We start from the raw sequence: 18915 nt of genomic DNA on the forward strand, positions 1-18915 counted from the left end.
CACACACACACACACACACACACACACACACACACACACACACACACTCACAAATATTCACTCATATTCACTCACTAGACTTTAGAAATGCAGGTTTGATAAAGTGCAGCTGGTCACCACTCAGGATCGATATCTTCAGCGAAACCACTAAAGCTCTGGCTGCACCCTTGTGCATAACTGAGGTTGTGGAGGCCGTATGATGCTGTAATTATGGCAACGCATTATACAGACTACATTATATATTTTCTTTTATGTATGTGTTAGCTGTAGAAATCATTAACAATACTCAGTTTTTACCCGCACAAAGGCACCAACTAGGGAGTGCCGTTGTGGCTCACACCGGACCATTTGAGGTAGTCGATTAGAAAATGATAGAGAGTCTTTATATGGCCATTACTCATCCCCAGCTGACAGACAGGAAGAGAGAAGCAGTAGGGCGAGGTAGAAAGAAAGAAAGAAAGAGACAGATGAGAAGAATCAGAGATGAAGGGAGAAAAGGTAAGAGGAAGATGGAGGGAGAATGGGAATAAAAAGAAAAAGGATGGAACAGGAATCGGGTAATGACAGCAGAAGAGGGAATGGTGAGGGATAATCTGAGGCATGGGAAAGGAAAGAAAGAACGAAAGAGAGAATGAAAGGCCCGAAGAAGAAATATCAAGGGCGCGTGACCTCTTGTCAGTGTATGATTAATTCTTATAATCCTATAATATCCCCTCTTTCATAAATAATTCCCGGCAGGCTTGCCCAGTCGAGGTCCCAACGCCGGCTTTCTACGGCACTTCCTGCATAATTGATGAGGCTGAGGGCTGGAGAGGCACTGTGTAGTGTGGCCCACGGGGCATGTCACTCATCTCCTAATAGGCCTTTCATTATGAGTAAATAACACAATGGGAGGGAACGTAAACGCCACGCTAATGGTAAGGTTCAGAAGCGCCACACAATGAGGCAGAACAATGGCTACAAGCTGCAGAGTCAGCTGGGTAGCAGATGTCTGTTGACTTTGGGTGTAAGCCAGTGTGTGTCTGTGTCTGTGTCTGTGTGTGTGTCTGTGTGTGTGTGTGTGTGTGTGTGTGTGTGTGTGTGAGAGAGAGAGTGTGTACCTCCCGCTGGATGCCCTGGTCATGGCAGGGGCAGAGGGCGGGGATGACACAAACGCCCCCGGTGTCGCGGTAGAGCCCCTCCCGGCACACGCAGCCCTCGGCGGAGTGGCTGCAGTTGACGGGAGAGGAGGAGTAAATGTCCCGGCAGCTCCGCTCGCACAGCATAAGCTCCTCCGACGCGCTCCTCCTCCACTGCTCCCCGTCAGGACATGCTGCAGGGGGAGGAAGAGGAGGAGGAGAGGGAAAGGAGTGAGATGAGGGGAAAATGTGTCAGGGAGGACAGGAGAAAATAAAAAGAGGAGGGAAGGTGAGACAGGAAGACGGTAGGATGGAGATCATGATGATACATTGGTGGGGGAAAGGGAGTACAGGAATCACAAGGGGGCGTGGACAGAAAACTGCATTTAAAAGGTACAATCAATCAGCATGACACTTTCATTTTTCATTTCTCTCTCTTACAAATTATGTTCAACTTTTTAAAAACAATTCATAACATCAACACTAATTAAATCCTTTACTAAACCCACCCCCCAAACGTCTATTGTCCAATTACAGCGTAGCAAGCTTCACTAGACACGGCAGGCCTGTCAACCTTTGGGTTTCTCTACATTCTCAAGTAGACGGGGCTGTAGTGAGTCTAATAGTTCCACCTGCACGGCCAACCAGTGGTGACAGTATGCGTGTTAGTCCTCATCCTGTGGTCTTTCTTGTTGTAACGTTAAAGTGAAAAATAAACTGTTTGAAGATACGAACCTGCAAGCTAAACACTCAAATAGGGTTATGCTAGAATGATCTTACGCTTGTCCTCATGATACTTATGGAACCAGGACAAACCAGCTCCAGGACACACATTTGCAGACGATACTGTCATAGTGAGAAGAAGGTGGAGTTGTCCCAGTGTCCTGTCACAGATCATTGCTTTAAGTCAAGAAGCCTTTTTTGGACTTAAATGTGACAAAGACAGAGGGTATTGATTTTGGATGTCAACACTCCGACCCTGTCAATACCACAATTAAACGGTCAGGATGTTGAATTCATTGAGGAACATAAGCACTTGAGGCATTATAATTGATAATATGATGAGCTGAGCTGTGACTGTAACAGCAGCTCCTTTGTTTTAGTCTGAGGGAGCTGGCTGTCCTTACCTTCTTGTTTCCGCTTTTTGTTTTAATGAAAAGTTGCATTTAATTGCCTTGTCTGTGTTTTTGATTTTCTATTTTCACCGCCGCTCAAACCAGTTGGCCCTCTGGGGAAAAATAAGCTCTGAGTAAGATGCTCTTATAATGAACTGTTACAATATTCACCTGTGAGCTGCTTAGTCGAAGTTTATTCCCCACAACGATAAACAAAACATCGCTATCTCCTCTCTTCGCACTCACCACAGTCGGGAGCCATGCAGGTCTTGGTGCGGTGCTCGGGGCCCTCACACGGGGCCCCTCCATACCGGCTGGGCTGCAGGATGATTCTGGTGGAGCTCTGTTGCCCCGTGCCACAGCTCGCTGAGCAGGGACTCCACTGGGACCAGCTGGCCCACTCGCAGTGCACTGGGGGGATGTGAGAAGAACATAATCACACTTAGCTCAGTGCAAGGTCTCACATTCACTTACCTGCAGCAGTAAGCAGCACATGGAAAATAATTGTCATCTGAGCGCTCCTCCTCAGCTCGCCCAGATGAAACTACAGTCACACATATTGTCCCCACATTGCTTCTTATGAAAGCCATCCGTTAACGGCACCAGCGACTAGAAATAATGCTGAATTAGGCAACGGAACAAAACCCACAATGTCAACATTAGATTACATACAATCGTTTCTTTCATGTGTAACATTCTAGACAAAGACTCCCCAAAGGCAGCTTGCAATGTTTTGAGATTTGCATTCAGGGGTCCCTTTAAAAACATTAATCTCACACAAAACAGCTGTTTGTATCATTCCTTCTCTTAAAAAGAAACAGAACTTGTTGTTGTGTTAAAGGACAAGAACAAAGTGAGCTCTCCCAAAGCACTTTAATTCAACAGAAGTAACTGCTGCAGTGAATTGCACAGCGATGTGGATCTTCTTACTGGTCCACTCGCTGGCTGATTGGCCTGCTGAAGTCACGCACGATCAGCGGTTTAACGTGAGGATGTGTCTTACTTTTGATTTGGCTTGCGTGCACTCTAGAAAACATGTGAGAAGATGGTTCACATACTGTGTACTCATTCACAGACACGATATGAGAGCTGGAGACTAACTGCTCCTTAACTGCTGTTCACTACATCAGCTACAAGCATTGCCAGGGGACTACTTTCTGTTGGTACGTTACACATACAAGGAATTTGGCTCGGTGATTGAAAAGGCAATGTTATTTAATTGATTTCATATTCTATTTAATTATGTGTGTGTTACTGAGTTATGATTGTAATTTTGTACCTTTACACTGATCACCATCAGTAATTAGTCCATTACTGGTGTTTTCACGTATTGAAACCTTTTTCATGAGGCTGATGAGGTGCTGAGTGAGAAGCAGTGTTGATATTGAGCTGATTGTGCTCCCATTACCACATGGACTTACTGTATTCCTCCCCTAAATTTAACTTCTATTGAACGCTGTGGGAGGCAACAATCAACACTGTTCCCGCCAGAGTGCGCTTCCCAAATATCTATTGTGGAGGTGTTCAGTGAAATCGTTATCACGATCAATAGTTCTCAAAATATGAGAACTGCTCTCCTTCACTACGATGAGATGCAGAGGAGAGAGGAGGCGCCGCGGATCGAATGATGGCCGATGAAAACAACACGTTCAAGTCTCTTGTGAGGATATGAAAGGTTGCTCTTTGCGACACTCTGCTCCCCGCTATCTTCATCCCCCCCTGCTAGTTCAAGAAGGTATCACGTGTGTACCTAACAAAAACCCCGTAATGGCCGTTGCGTGCTGTGATTGATGCGACTGTCGCTCAGGTATTTGAGCCAACTGTTGCAGCAGCTGTTACCGACTATAGATAGGCTGACATATCTATCATGGCCCTGACGCTTCAACCAAAGATGATTGTTGTTGTTGCCGGTGCTTTCCCTGCTAACAGACAGGGGCCCAATAAAGTGCGGGACATGCGTTCCGGTAAGAACAGCTGGGACAGAGCATCACTCACCGTCACAGAGCTCGGCGGTGCAGTTGAACACTCCTCTCTGGCACACACTGGAGAGAGAGGAGTCAGAGGAAGGAAATAAAGTGAGGGGAGATTATTGAACACTGATACTCCAAAAGCAATCATCACGTCACACATGTGAGCAGCAGCTGACTTATTGAATGAGTATCAAAGTCACGGTGAGGAAGACGAGATGACTTACAGCATGTCTGCTGCATACCAGACTATCTGTTACAGCAGATATCACAGCACCACACTGGACTGATGTTGACTGTATGAATGAAATTTAACTCTGATGATGCTCCACAACAAATTAACTCAGAGATGATTTGAGTGGGATTTTAATCTCATTTAAATTTTTAAGTGTCCTTGTCAAATGACTTGGGATATTGTAGGACATTAACCACTAATGAATCAGACCATGACCCGACAGTGGTACAGTAGTGCTTGTGCTTAAGCATCACATTCTCACTTTAACTCTGTCAACTGATTGTGGGCGTTTACTTTTACAAGTACTGGGTTAGGCTTAGTAAAGGGTGTGGTTTAAGGTCAAATAACAAGATTCGTTACGTAACTGGGATCACTTAAGTACGTACGTTACGTAACAAAAGTACCGTAAATAAGTCAACGTTGACTTGGTTTCACACGAGACACAAACATGTCTCCCACACTGTGTGTTCATCCCGCCTTGTGCAGACTTCCTCCCTCTTTATACCACGTCCGATGCTCTGACCGTCTAGTAATGATGCTGGTGGGTTCACATTGGACTTAGTTGAAAGCTTGGTGCGTCTCATACAGATGCTTAATGCCTCAGAGCGTCGGGCGCTGAACAAGAGTCTGTGTTTGACGAGCTGGGAAAGAGAAATCTTTGCTAAAGTGATTATCAAAGTTAAAACAACACGAGCCATGAACCCCTGTGCATATGGTTGCACATGCTTTGGTCACTTTCACTTTCACTCCAGTAGAATGGAATACATGTGTTGTTTTTATAGGACTTTAATTTGTTCTACCGTGTCCAAAGACATATTTTAGGTTCTGTGCTGTAAAAACATTAACCAAGTAGTTTTAGTCGCCTGAACTTAATAAGGTTTAAAATATTTGACTAAACTCTCATCCTGAGAGGAGGTACAGGTTCACCTAGAATTTGAGTCCCTTAAGGAGCCTCCTTTATATCATTCAGAGGGTCCAGCCTCCGGACTAGGACACTCAAAGCCACGTCATGACTCTACAGACCTGCTGGCTTAAATGAATGTTTGGTGAATGAATGGATGAAACCGTGCGTGGTGGATTACCATGTGTTGCAGAGGTGCTGGATGGCCGTTCCAGGTGGCAGCCGAGTTTCTGTGATCTCCTCAGTGCTGGCATTCCAGCGCTGGTGACCGGTCGGCAGGGACAGCGGTGAACAGGGACAGTCGGCGTGGGACACACAGGAGCCTTCATGCAACACCTACAGTATGAGGGACACGGTGAGACGAGAACGAATCGCATCTTATCGGGGGTACGATTCAATTCCATCACATATCACAGCTATCCCATTTCACGCGCACACACAGGTTGTCCAGACCTGTCCAGGAGAGCAGCTGCACCCAGGGGTGCAGGGTCCAGATAAACACTGAGTGTGTGGCCACAGGTCTTCACAGGAATATGGACAGGAACCGGAACAGTCACTAAACACCTGCCCGCTAGGACATTCTGCAACACACAGACGAATAAACGCACACTGAATTACATCATGTCTCATATATATACATAAATATGCAGACATGTGTGTGATTTTTCTCTTTGTACACGCTCCAGTCTCTGTCTTCATAACCGGCTGTCTCAGCCACATGTGAGCTCACACCTTTGACTGCATAGCGCTATGAATAAACCAACTTGAAATACCACTTATTAAGCTTCTTTAGAGTTGCTTGGCAACCACTCAATTTAAGAGTATTCAGGAGTTATATTGCTTGGTAGAAATATATCCAGCCATGTGTGTGTTTGTGTGTGTTTACCAGGTAGGCAGCTGTTGGTGTTACAGACAGTGTGCTGTTCAAGTGGTCCAACACAGGCCGTCCCACCAGGCTCTGGCTCTCTGAGGACCGTCTTGTTCCGCACCTTCGACCCGCCGCCACACGTGGTGCTGCACTCAGTCCAGGGTGACCACTCGCTCAACAAACATCCCGCTGGAGAGAGAGACAGAGGGAGGACACAGGTGATAACACAGAAAGCTTGAAATGTGTGCCCCTTTAACACCAAGTTAACTAGTGTGGGTACTTGCTCCATGTCAAACCTGGACATGATGGCAGATCGCAGCTCTCCGTCTGCGTGGTGTCAGCACAGGAAGGACCGCCCTCCAGGTCCTGGCAAAGGCGTGTCCTCGTCATCTGGCCGTGTCCACAGGAGGCTGAGCAGGAGCTCCATGGGCTCCAGGGCTCATAAACCGGGCACTGAAGCTTGGTGCACACCAGAGTGCCGTTCTCACACACGCTGCAGATGAAGGGGTGTTTGGAGAGGTAAGATAAAAGCTGTATCTCCTGCTCGAAATATCTGTAATCTGGAGACAAATATACCAGCCCCTCAATGCCTTTAAAGTCTGAAAGTCTGCTCTTAATGTGAGACATCCTCTCCTAATATTACACACCAATTTGGACACACTTTTCTACACGCTTATATGTAAATTTGACTTCTCATATCTAAAAATAAAATTGACACAAAGCTGTTCCCACCAGGTGTTACAGTCCACGGAAAGCTCCTCTTCAGGGGTGAACTCCAGCGTCCCGTTGCCTGATGGGACACCACAGCGACACTCTGTCACTGGCACACAGTGGCCGTCCTGCAGCAAATGTCCCTTCGGACACCGACAACCTGAGAAATGAAATGTAAAAATAGCGGAAGACAAAATATTGCTCTCTTCTAAGCTACTGTTAATGCTAGAAGACAAAGATTACCTGGGTGACATGCTCCCTGGAGACACTGCACATGCTCCCATAAGTCAGTGCAGCTGCGAGGACATTGATTGGCACAGCTCTCTTGGTAAGTCCGCCCCCTATCCTCACAGCGCTCACCTGCAACACACAGAAAATCAATCTTTCCCACTTTTCATCAATAAAGAGAGAAGCAAAGCTCACTGCATGTGCCGAAGAAAGTGACTTTGTGGCACTTTTTGTCATTGTTAGAGAGGGATTGGAAAGATTCAGTTGGCATGCAACAAAAGTCTTTGCAATAAAGGATCTGAACCCACAACATCTTTTTTTTTAACCCTGTTTGTGATGATATGTAATATAAATATCTAAGTCAGTTGGAGCAGCTGTACCTGGGCAGAGTCCCGTGTTGCAGCTCTGGGTCTGCGTCTGCTGGCTCTTACAGCGGGGTCCTGGAGGAGAGGCCAGGGGCCGTCTGTAGCGCTGCCTGACTCCGCCGCTGCAAGGCTGCGCGCAGGCCGTCCAGGCGCTCCAGACACTCCACTGACACAGGTCTGGAAGGGGTAGACCGATTATCATCAACCAACAACTCTGTTCTCGTCCTAATTCAAATGACCGTAATTATCACGGCGGCCGCTGTAATAGGTGTAATTGTTGTAATCATCATCCGCAATAACAAAAGCGTGCTTACTGTTTATGGACTTCTGTACAAGCACACTTGAGCCGATAAGATGTCTGATTTGTCATTGAGCATGCTGGTAATTCAGAGACATTCCCATTCATATCCAAAGGGGAGGGGCCAGAGAAGAATGGAGGGATGGTGGAGTTGAGTCATTCCTTGCACACACACAACACTCAATCCAATCAACCTTACAGTGTGCATCCCCACAGAGACAGTCACATTAAACTCTTCCTTTCCTCAAGTCCTCTTTCCGTTTTCACTCCTTTGGGAAATAATGAAAATAGAGTGGAGAGGATGCACATTGTCATTTCTCACTGTGTAAACCAATCGCAAGCTCTGAAACTATCTACTGATGGTGACTATTAATCTTAAGCGACAGCAGTGAACTGACACAATAAACATTCACAGGACGAACAATGAACACTTGTCCCCACACTCTTGATTTCTTTCTGGAGATTGTTTTGAATGCTCCACAAACCACATATTGCAAACTGTCACTTTCCTAATCTGGTATGAATCCTACTTGCAGGATGGAGACGACTTGTCTTGTGTCTGTCTGTAATTCCCCATCTGAGTGAACGGAAACGACGTGGAGTTCCCCAAGGCTCCATTCCCGGGCCTCCTCCGTTCAACCTCTCCAACCAACTCCCACCAGCTCAGGTTGTGGACAACAAAACGTCCGACCATAGTTACGTGAACGACACACAGATTTACGTGACCATATCACCAGGTCAACAAGCAACTGTAAGATTGTGTCAAGAATTAAAGTACTTACGTTTCAGCAGGATTTAGAAATACCTAAACACGTTATCTTTAAAAGGCTCAGCTCTGTAATTGTGTCTTTCTCTCACGTCTCTCCAGCCGAATCTCTCTATTTATTCACATCTGTCAATGGAGTTTAACTGCGCTGTAAATATTAACTTTTATGAACTATTATATTTCTCAAATCTTTTTATACTGGCTTGTGTCTCTTATAGAACTTGTCTTGACGCCCTTTTATGTCTTATGTAAAGCACTTTGAATTTCCATGCTGCTGATCAAATAATAATTTGCATTGTATTCCACTCACGCAGCTTTTTGGCATGAAAGTATTTCCCTCTCCTGCCAAGAGAAATCACACTCTCTGACCCGCTTTGTGATTTGTTTGTTCTGTGATGTAATGCTCGTTGCCTGCGTTGTTTGCATACAATCTTCTGATGGGAGCAAAGTATCAAACTGCTGCCACGTGCTGAGGGGAACTCGGTTGGAGCAAAACCGTCCCGTGCATTACTGTCCCTCAATTTGGAGTTCGAGGAGCAACTGGAGCTTGAGAAAGGCAGACTGAGGAACTGACTGCAATTCTGGAGTAAGAACAAGGACCCACTCGGTTCCTCTGTGAACCTCCTTTTGTCCTGTTGGACGAACACCGTTACCTCTGCAGAGGTTGGCATCTGGACAGAGCCTCTCCTCCACCAGAGGTCCTGGACATTGGCTCTCCTCTTCCTCTTTAGAGACCGGGAGACCCGAATCCAGGTCCAAACAGGCCCGGAAACGCCTCTGGGTTGAGACCATCCTACTGCTACTGATGACTACTGCTTGGGAGTTGCTGTGTTGCAGGGAGGACGAGGGTACACAGGGAGAACAGGGAGTCCACTCTGACCACTCGCTGAGGATGACTGAAAGAAGGAAAGGAAAGGCAGGATGATGGCATCATTCAACCAGCAGCTCCATGCATTACTGTCATTGAGCTGCTGCTTTCTTACCTTCACACTCTCTCATGTCACACTGCAGAGTTCCATCATGGCAAAGGCTGCAGGACAGAACAGCCAACAAACAGATTAGAATCACAATATGTCAAACTGAGTCATAGATCCCAGACAAACAATCGTTCTGTCTTATAAAGGTGGAAACTACTTTGGTGTCACAGGAGGACTGACACCGTAGCTCCATATGTGTGTAACAGCCAGGGTCTAACCAGGTACTGCAGCCTATGGTGACCGTGGCCCCCTGAGGGACAGTCACAGGTGTGGGTGGTTGGCCTGAAGCTTGCTGCTCCAGGTGGACGCAGCCACACTGCTCTGCAGGAACACAGCTACCATTCTGCTGCAGCAGGCCCTGGAAGGGAAAACAAGAGCTGATGCAGTAATAGTTTTATATATATATGCTAAAGACTCAGATATTTTCCTCAGGAGTTGGTGGAGGTAAGAGACATTCTTCAGGCGGACATAAACACATCTCCAAATGAAAATGTTGTTGCTGGATGTGTAAATAATACATGTTTGCCATGTCAACCTTGTGTGGCCATAACTTCTTTTCACTGCCAAGAGAAATCTGTTATTGCAGGCCTAAGTATTCAATGGCGATTGTGAAATGACTTATGGTAACCTCTGGTGATCTGCTTTCTGTTCCATATTTCATCATCTCTCCTCACTGCTGCTGTATGTGCATATCAGTCCATCAGAGAGGAATATGTGCAATAAATCAAAGCTGGATGCTCCCAAACAACATCAGAAAATTGTCATCATCATAACTCATATCAAGGTGATGTATTTGACAACGATATGTAGCACAGCATATTTCACTTTCCAAACTCATGCCGATATCTCTCTGCTGTGGTCTCACACAGACAGTCCAGCAGTATGCAACTATGCCTACATGCAGTCTGCAATGTTGTCAGCATTAGGTTTGAAATGTTTGTCATGTGCTCTACATTGCAAATATAGAGATATAGAGTATGCAATGAGGAGAAGGAGCGGAACGTTCTGACCAGACAGAATATCTTTGCCTCTCTTCTTCTCATTGACCTTTACCTCCACAGTATCAGGACAGGTCTCCCCTACTGTGCTCATTTTCAGAAACGTGAACACACTGAGGACAACTTTTCACCTTCTGACATAATTGGAATGATTTTTGCTTTACTGCGAGTTAACCAGTGTGAGCGTGAATACTGATTTGAACACAGTGGCGAATGAAATGATCACCTGTGGGCAATAGCAGCCAGGTGTACACTCCTGGACTCCCACACACAGATCTCCATCGCCCCGCAGTGCACACTGCTTCTCACAGGGCGCGCCGCATGCTGAGTACACAAATGGAGCTTTGCAATCTACAAACACAAGAAAAGAGACATGAAGTAGAGTGTGTACATTATAAATATGCACAAAATCCAACATGCACACAATCATACGCTTGTACTCGATCAAACACATTTGAACAATGAAAAGGTGTTGATTGATTTCGTGTGTGTCCATGTTGTACAGAAGCAGAAATACATTCTGCTCATCCATTCAAGTGTGGTCTGAATTGTTTTCCCTTCTGTGTTTATGACATAAGAACAGATTAAAAAGAAAGTTTTGCCGGGATAATCTTGTTCATTTCCTAATTAAAAATCATCTCTAGAAGAAGGGTGGGAAAAAGTTTTATCAGGAGAAAAAAGCATCCATGCTTTTCTCCATGCACTCTGAACACAAGGTACATTTGTAGTGTGTTAGCAAGTTATGTATATTAAAACTCACCATGCTTATATTCCTATTTAGAACATGGGGTAGTGGGAATATTACAACAACAAACACTGAGAACAATTAATCTCACCAGCCTAAACTTTCCTCCACCTGTTTTCACACATAAACTTACATAAAGGATCCTGACAGAACCGTTCTCCCACCCGTATCACAGATGACTGTTTGAGGGGAAATAGAAAGATAACATCGGCAGAACCCTTTTTCACCGGTTCTTAAGGTCATTTTTTACATTAGGTGTTACCTCACCATCACATCGACTGAGACTGCATGTCCTGCTCTGTGTTTCAACAGGAGTGCACTGTTGCCCCCTGGTGGCTGGGGAGAGAGCTACGCGGTAGCGCAGCTGCCTCTGAGACGCGCAGGAGCACTGAGACCAGACGCTCCACTCTGACATGGGGCAGCCTGCAGAGGGAAACAAAATCAACCAATCTGCTGCTACGTGCACGCAGGTTCTAACAAGCACTTCATGCTATTTCTGATGCACTTAGAATCTGTGAAGCAGCACTTGGACTTGTGCTCACGTGACCCAGAGTTGAGTGTCCTGCTAAGTTAATCAGCGTGTAACAGATCTATTTATACACCAAACATTAGGCCCTCCTCTTTACAATCAGCATAAAGCCGTCTCACTGGCATCACTACTTAAGTACAGCTACAATCTAATTAGCAACCACTATGATCTGGTTCAATAATATCAAATCATTTAGTGCATTGATCAATTGCTCAATTTATCTGAGGCCAGAGCTGGAAAATATATCTATTTATTGATTTATAGAATAGCAAACTAAAATAAATGTACCCATCACACTCTTCAATACAGATATGATATCTAGCTCTGATAAATGGACTCAGAACAGTTACAACATCCTTTTACATCTTACCACAATATCAACTAAGCTTTCACTGAATAATCAGGAACATTTTTACATTATTTATATTGTTATAAAGGTAAATAGAACGTATTGAGATAATAGATTTTAGTCAATATTGTCCCGCCTTAAAAAATAAATACATGATCTTGACTTGCATATCAACATGTAAATACAATAATAATTCATGAGAGTTGGCTGCCTTTTAATGAATGTCTCATCGTACTGCCTTAACAGAAAAAGGCGCACATACACAGTAAATGTGTGCTCCCACATACTGTATAAGTAGAATTATGACCTCAGATGTGCACCACTTCATACAGGCAGGACATGACATCAGTTCTACGAGACATTTAGACACTAGGACAGTTGCCACTTCCTCTAGAGGACTTTATGAAAGCAAACTTATCGGATATACTGACCTTAAATACTGTATCTCCTCGTGGACAATGTGGTACGTTGAGTAACTCCTGTTTGTTCATGTCTTGTATTTCATCGTTAACTTGTTTATAGAACAGAGATGGGTCCTCTCTTTGAACAGCTTCATCACTACTTCAAATGATCTTAGTAAGTAGCTTCTATATTAGTAACATTTACAAGCTACTTCACTATATTCACATGATCTTTCTTTCAGGGAGTTAAGCATTTGACTGCACATCAGTCATAGACGTGGACTTGATATCTCCGTTTCCTGTTGTAAATATTCTAAATTATTTGACGTGTGCATATTGATTTAAGTGACGGGTTAGCCCGGGATTCACACCTGGGCGACATAATATAGAAACATTGCTTCATAGATCCTTGAAGTGACCCATTGTGTTCACCAATAAAATACTGTAGCTATTTACAAATGTCAATTATGAATCTGTTAAAATCGCCCTAATTATCCTGTTGCTCATACACAGAAATAGTTCACATCATCCGACTGACAGGACCTCAGAATACAATCACAGAAGTGAGCGTGGCGGCGTGTGCGGAGCTACGTCTGTACCTGCACAGGGCTGCTCGTAACACAGCTGGGTCTCCTCTCTGTTCCTCCCGGCCTCGATCTCAGCGGGACACGCCGCGTCTCCTCCCTCCCCGCACACACACACCCTGCGCCGCGACACCGAACCAGCGCCGCAGCTCCGGGAACATGGAGACCATGCCAACCAGGGGCAAAGGTCATCTGTAGACGAGAGAGTCAACATGATCGATGACGTCATCATCATTTACGTGGCTGTGAATGTGTGAATCGATTTGGCGTTTCTGAACGAACCCAGACAGGGAGGAGTGAGACAGTCCTGGGTCTCTCTGTCCGGCCCGCTGCAGTGAGACCCGTTGTTACGTGGAGGGGGGTTGATGCAGGCACGGGTTCCAACCTGTGTACCCCGTCCACAGGTCACTGAGCAGTCGGACCACACTGACCAAGGGGTCCAACCACCATCCACTGGACACAACACACAGGCTTTGGTCATTGGACATGTATCTTTAAAGGAAACTTGGCGGCATGACAGTCAACTTGTTTGGTCCCCTGTCACAGGTCAGAGGTAAATGTGTATATTCTCTTTCATTAGAAGTAAGCTAGTAATGTCAGCTGAGTATATATCGTCTGCTCAAGCACATTTACTCTTAGTCTTTGCAGTGACCCACCTCTGCAGTCAATGTCTTGGCAGTAATCTCCCTCCGGGGTGCATGTGCTGGGAGTCAAAAAACACAAAGCAGAACTCTTAGAATTCTATTTTCTTTATTTACGCTGCAAAACCATGTCATCAGCCAAATGTGTGCATCCATCTTACCATTGTTTACACTCGCCCTGCAGCCAGGTGTCACCCACCTCCAGCTCCTGGTCATCATGCAGACAGAGAGGTGGGCAGGGTCCCGGGTCGCAGGTTTTATGCTGGACTTCCTCAAACTGGCAATCTGCTCCTTCGGTGTCCGGGACCAGAGACCTGACACACAGCAGTGTGCTTCTGCTTTACTCTACTGCTTACTTGTTATTTCAAAGAAACACATTTCCCTGAGAGGGTGGGGATTTCAATCACTAAACAGGCATTTGGGATTTTCTTTCCCCTCACCTGTATCTGGTTCTCTGGCCCTGCCCACAGGAGACGCTGCACAGCGCCCAGCTGGACCAGGAGCTCCAAATGCAGGTGGTCTGGCAGATGTGGTTGGTGCACAGGAGCTGTCCGTCTGAGCAGCTGCAGTTGTTACAGTCCGCCTGATGCGAACTGCCGGCCGCCCAAATGTGTCCCAGTGAGTCCACGCAGTCACACTGCCACAGCTGCACACACACCCCGTCCTGCTGCAACTGGCCTGAACACACACATCACTTATGTTATGTTGAGGAAAAGACAGGGGTTTTATTAGGACACATTGCAGCAGCTGCTTTGGGGTTTCTCATCCCAAAAAATACAAAAATACATATTTTGTCTCCCACCTCTACCTGCATCAGCCACATCAATAGCAATTGTTTGTTTTGAGTTCTGGTTTTGAGATTTCTGGCCCCATTCAATACAGTTGAGGTGAAAGAAACTGAATACATTTAAATAACACAACAGCAACATCTAAGTCTGTGGTCTGTTTAAGGATAATCCAAAGATGTCATTGTGAACAGTTTTGATGGGGACACGTTTTGTAAGGAAAAAAAACATCCTATAAGGGCATCACCATGAGTTTAGAACGGCTGAGGTCACGAGTCCAACATCCCACAAATGTCAACTTTAGCAGAAACAAAACCCTTTAATCTACCACATGCAGGGTTAGACACCATTCTACATGCTTCTGTAATACAAGTGAAGTGAACCTTCACCAGGTTTATTTAACATCACCCAGACTCATTTAAATACAGCTTGTGCACACATGCACACACATACACTCTGTGGTGCTTATTGTTTCAGTACCAGCACCAACACATGTTAGGGAAGAATCACTCAGATATGCACACACCTCACACCACACACATCACACACACACACACACACACGCTTATCTGTTAATAAAATGATAGCAGCTTTGCCTTCAGGGCAGCGACAGCCGGGCTGACATTCAGCGTTGCCCTGGCACTCTATGCCCTGCTGGAGGTCTGAGCAGCGCTGTGGACACTGGTTGGCACACGATACGAACTCCTGGCCGAGCGGGCAGCCTCTCTCATCTGACAATACACAAACAGAAGGTCATGCATTTTCCCATGATGCTGCAGGCATTTCCTTCGCATGACGTGCGTCACCAAGAATCAGAGGCTGCGCTTACTTTCTCAACACAAAGCATCATCTGGAAAAATAGCAATATGCTGAATAAATGAGCACTGGTCTTTGCACAGGATGGACTATCTTTGGGGGTCATAGCAATCTCAACTCAACGAGCGTGTGTGTGTGTTGAGTGTCTCACCGCAGGGTCTGGTGTTGCAAGGTTTGACCTGGTTCTTCTCTTCTTCACAGTTCTTCCCTCCGTTCTTAGGCGGAGGGCTGGAGCAGGAGCGAGTGCGTATGGAGCGCCCGCCGCCACAGCGCTTATCACAGCGAGACCAGGGACTCCAGCGAGACCAACCTCCATCCACTACATCGTCCACACACACACACACACACACACACACACACACACGGACACAAGCACAAAGAACACCAGTGTGTTTTCACGTTTCACACTACATGATCATTCCACTTTATCACAACTTGGCTGTTATTTTAACATTCGCCATCATTTCTATTGGTTTGATAACAATGTACAGTGAGTGGTCACTATGGGCCCATAGTGGTATCTCAATCTGCTCTTTCCTATTCATTCCATGTGAATACAAACATCATGTCTGCTTAAACTAAAAAGTTGTTATTTTGTGGCAAAGCAGTCTCAGGTGCAGACGGATTCTACAATAAAGTAAATCATGTAATCAAGTAAATTATCACGGACATGAAACGGTGAAGCGTGACAATCCCTAAACTGTTTATGCTCACGACAGGACGCACAGGCGTGAATGTGAATTATCTGAACTACATGATCAACAGCAGGCTGACCTCGGCAGGGCTTGATGTTACAGAAGCGATTCTCCAGGTTTCCTCCCAGAATGTCCTCGCACCATGAGCCGTTGGTCCGGGGGCTGAGGAAGGTGCGGATCCTCTGCTGCTGACCCACTCCGCAGGACCGCGAGCAGGAGCTCCACTCCCCCCACTCCTTCCACAAGCAGTTCCTCCTCGCGCAGTCTGCCCCGACACAATCCTCGTCTCCATCTACAGAAGACACAAGACTGCTCGATGTAGTCGTTGAATATCCCGATAGCTAATTCATTGTGCTGTAAATGCTGGTGTTTGATCTTGTTTTTCTATTCACCTGTAATTGCAGTAAATATTCACACTAATTTCACAATATTTATTCATTAAAGTGAAAACGTTACACGGAGCTCCTTCTAAACGTAGTCACATGATGAGCTGTTTATTGAGTTGAGGCATACGTTCTGAATAATGGCTTAACCATGAGGATTTTATTCATAACCGATATCATCTCCTAACAGTCAGACAGGGTATAATACTGTTTTGGTTGATGGTATTCCCATCTTACCCCCTCTGTTGGAAGAAAAACACTTCAGCTGCCTACTTCCTGGTTAGACATGATGAATCAGAGCTTATGTACAAATACAACTTCACATCATTCCTCAAACAAAGTTATTAAATAATGCAGCCGGCCTGTACTATTCTCTTCTGATGTCACGCTGAGTGTAGATAAAACACTCCACTAAAGAAATGGGTTGGTCTCTGAGATAAGCATGTGAATGACAAACCAAGCAGATGTTATGAAAGTGTTTGTGTAGAGAATTGACTGGCGGATTGCTGAACATTACTTTCATCATGTGCTCTCTCACACACAGGCTCCTCATATCTGAATAATTCATCCTGCTGTCTGATGTAAGCCATTAGAAAGGCAGTTTTCTTGTTTTTATGTGCCTTGTGTAATGTTTAGTTCACACAGACACCTCAATCCACAACTGGGAACTACAGCGCTCTACTATGAGCTACTGAAGTGTTGGTAGTTGAGTTCCTTTCTTAAAAGTAACTGGATCACAATGTCAGCGAGCTAATGGTTTGTGAAGTTCATGTTTGACCGTTGCAAGGAAAGTCAGAGACCCTGAGAGAGATAACGTGAGCGGTCAGACCTGTACACTGGGGCAGGTTACAGGCCTTCTCCTGGTGAGAGCTTCCAGTGCAGGGGGGTCTGACACACTGTCGGTGACGGGACTTTGTGGCCGGGCTGCGGGCATCCGTGCAGGGCTTAGTGCAGGGACTCCATGATGACCATGGAGAGAAGCCAGCATCCTCATCTGAAGAAGATCGAGCAGGAAAGACGGACAAGCCATTTCAATTATTACTTTTCTGTCTCGTGAAGGAAAAGATGGTAGCTGACGTAATAACAATACCATGTACCATACAGACAAATAAATAGCAAAGACCAGTAAAGAGAAAAAGCAATTCAGTAAAAACTGTAAATGAACAACAGAGTGGACTCTAACTGGTATTAAACTGTGTTTGAAGGGAAACTTTACCTGGTAAAACTGGTTCTTCTGTAGGACCGACAATCACTGCCAACATCAAGCAACAATTCATTATCAGTACAAGCTTCACCATCTAGTACTGTGCACAAACAAGAAGCTGGCAGTATGTACTGTCTGTTATTCATGATGGATACAAATGAAGGATACACAGTAGCCCTTTATAATGAAATGACATCTGTAATTACATTCAATGTAGACACACTTAGTCTCACAGCACATCCAATCTCCCTCACCTGCAAGCTGTAACAAAACACCATTCTTCTTTTACTCCATCTCTATACACATTCATTACATACAGAACCTATCTACTCTACCTAAACTAGCTCCTGTACCTGGGCAGTCTGGGGCCTGGCAGTAGGTGGTTTCCTGGCGTGGCCCCTGGCAGTTTCTCCCTCCGTGGGCCGGGGCCGGCTGCGTGCAGCTCTTGGAGCGAGTCTTCAGTCCCAGACCTCCACAGGACAGCGAGCAGGGGCTCCAGGAGCCCCAGGGGGACAGACCTCCGTTGACCGGGCAATGTTCCAAGGAACAGTTCCACCTGCCAAGCTCGCAGCCGCTACAGAAGAGAGGGGGGGGAGTGAGCCAGGGGCTAGTGGTCTGAGGAGTGTACCCTCTACTTGCCCTGCAGTAGATGACAGTGTGTGTAGTCAGCAGTGTGGGACCGTATGTGGGACTTTCTGCTTACCAGGTGCTGCAGTCATGGAGCAGTGTGTCTCCGGACTGAAGCTCCGCTCCCTCAGAGATGTTATGGAGGAGCAGAGACGAAACCGGTGTGACAGAAACACTCTGCAGAGAGGCCATCAACTCTTTGTCCACCAGACAAGGACACTCCTAAAGCACACACATTAGAACCATGTTACAAACATTTGTTTCAATGTAAAATAAGACTTTTCCTGCTTTTGTGTTGCGAGGTTGAATGTTAGCGTTTGTTAAGATGCATGAGTCATGACTCATAAGTCAGAATGCTGAAGTTGCTCAGATGACAGGGAACCCACCTGCAGGCAGACACCGTGGTGCTGGTAGGTGTGAGGGGGGCAGTGGCAGCCTTCCTCGCAGCCATCGGAGTAGCAGCCCTCTCTGCCGCTGACCTGAGCGCAGCTGAAGGGACAGCCTTCGCCTCGTTCACACTCCCTGTACAACCTGCCAGGAGGGCAGCCCACTTCTGCACAATGACGAGACGCAGATTGAAGATACACAAAAGCTTTTTTTCTTATTTTT

At 45.9% G+C, this 18915-nt stretch overlaps 1 protein-coding gene and 1 long non-coding RNA gene across 6 annotated transcripts in view; one reads left to right on the top strand and one right to left on the bottom strand.

Moving 5' to 3' along the window:
• Nucleotides 1-18915, bottom strand: part of sspo (SCO-spondin) — a 75018-nt gene that overhangs the window by 12372 nt on the left and 43731 nt on the right. For 4 of the 5 annotated variants that reach the window (XM_031876768.1, XM_031876770.1, XM_031876769.1 and 1 more), the window contains 28 exons: nucleotides 18693-18859; nucleotides 18383-18528; nucleotides 18033-18253; nucleotides 17692-17727; nucleotides 17305-17469; nucleotides 16172-16384; nucleotides 15549-15716; nucleotides 15178-15312; nucleotides 14237-14474; nucleotides 13958-14110; nucleotides 13812-13858; nucleotides 13438-13608; nucleotides 13171-13347; nucleotides 11560-11715; nucleotides 10774-10898; nucleotides 9768-9907; nucleotides 9556-9602; nucleotides 9226-9468; nucleotides 7524-7685; nucleotides 7159-7275; nucleotides 6937-7075; nucleotides 6501-6697; nucleotides 6223-6393; nucleotides 5790-5917; nucleotides 5518-5672; nucleotides 4229-4275; nucleotides 2480-2644; nucleotides 1101-1312 (listed from right to left, as the gene is read on the bottom strand). In XM_031876768.1, coding sequence (XP_031732628.1) covers nucleotides 1101-1312; nucleotides 2480-2644; nucleotides 4229-4275; nucleotides 5518-5672; nucleotides 5790-5917; nucleotides 6223-6393; nucleotides 6501-6697; nucleotides 6937-7075; nucleotides 7159-7275; nucleotides 7524-7685; nucleotides 9226-9468; nucleotides 9556-9602; nucleotides 9768-9907; nucleotides 10774-10898; nucleotides 11560-11715; nucleotides 13171-13347; nucleotides 13438-13608; nucleotides 13812-13858; nucleotides 13958-14110; nucleotides 14237-14474; nucleotides 15178-15312; nucleotides 15549-15716; nucleotides 16172-16384; nucleotides 17305-17469; nucleotides 17692-17727; nucleotides 18033-18253; nucleotides 18383-18528; nucleotides 18693-18859 — 4241 coding nt within the window. Of the gene's footprint in view, nucleotides 1-3; nucleotides 1313-2479; nucleotides 2645-4228; nucleotides 4276-5517; nucleotides 5673-5789; nucleotides 5918-6222; nucleotides 6394-6500; nucleotides 6698-6936; nucleotides 7076-7158; nucleotides 7276-7523; nucleotides 7686-9225; nucleotides 9469-9555; nucleotides 9603-9767; nucleotides 9908-10773; nucleotides 10899-11559; nucleotides 11716-13170; nucleotides 13348-13437; nucleotides 13609-13811; nucleotides 13859-13957; nucleotides 14111-14236; nucleotides 14475-15177; nucleotides 15313-15548; nucleotides 15717-16171; nucleotides 16385-17304; nucleotides 17470-17691; nucleotides 17728-18032; nucleotides 18254-18382; nucleotides 18529-18692; nucleotides 18860-18915 lie in introns of all 5 variants that reach the window. The other variant, XR_004213845.1, reaches the window with a different exon arrangement.
• Nucleotides 9028-16707, top strand: LOC116399545 (uncharacterized). The gene is made up of 5 exons (XR_004213846.1): nucleotides 9028-9993; nucleotides 10246-10333; nucleotides 11605-12746; nucleotides 13085-14414; nucleotides 15599-16707. It is a non-coding gene; the product is annotated as an uncharacterized LOC116399545 (long non-coding RNA).

The sequence above is a fragment of the Anarrhichthys ocellatus genome, unplaced genomic scaffold, assembly GCF_004355925.1.
Source record: "Anarrhichthys ocellatus isolate YVR2014 unplaced genomic scaffold, GSC_Weel_1.0 scaffold115, whole genome shotgun sequence".
Taxonomy (NCBI): Eukaryota; Metazoa; Chordata; class Actinopteri; order Perciformes; family Anarhichadidae; genus Anarrhichthys; species Anarrhichthys ocellatus.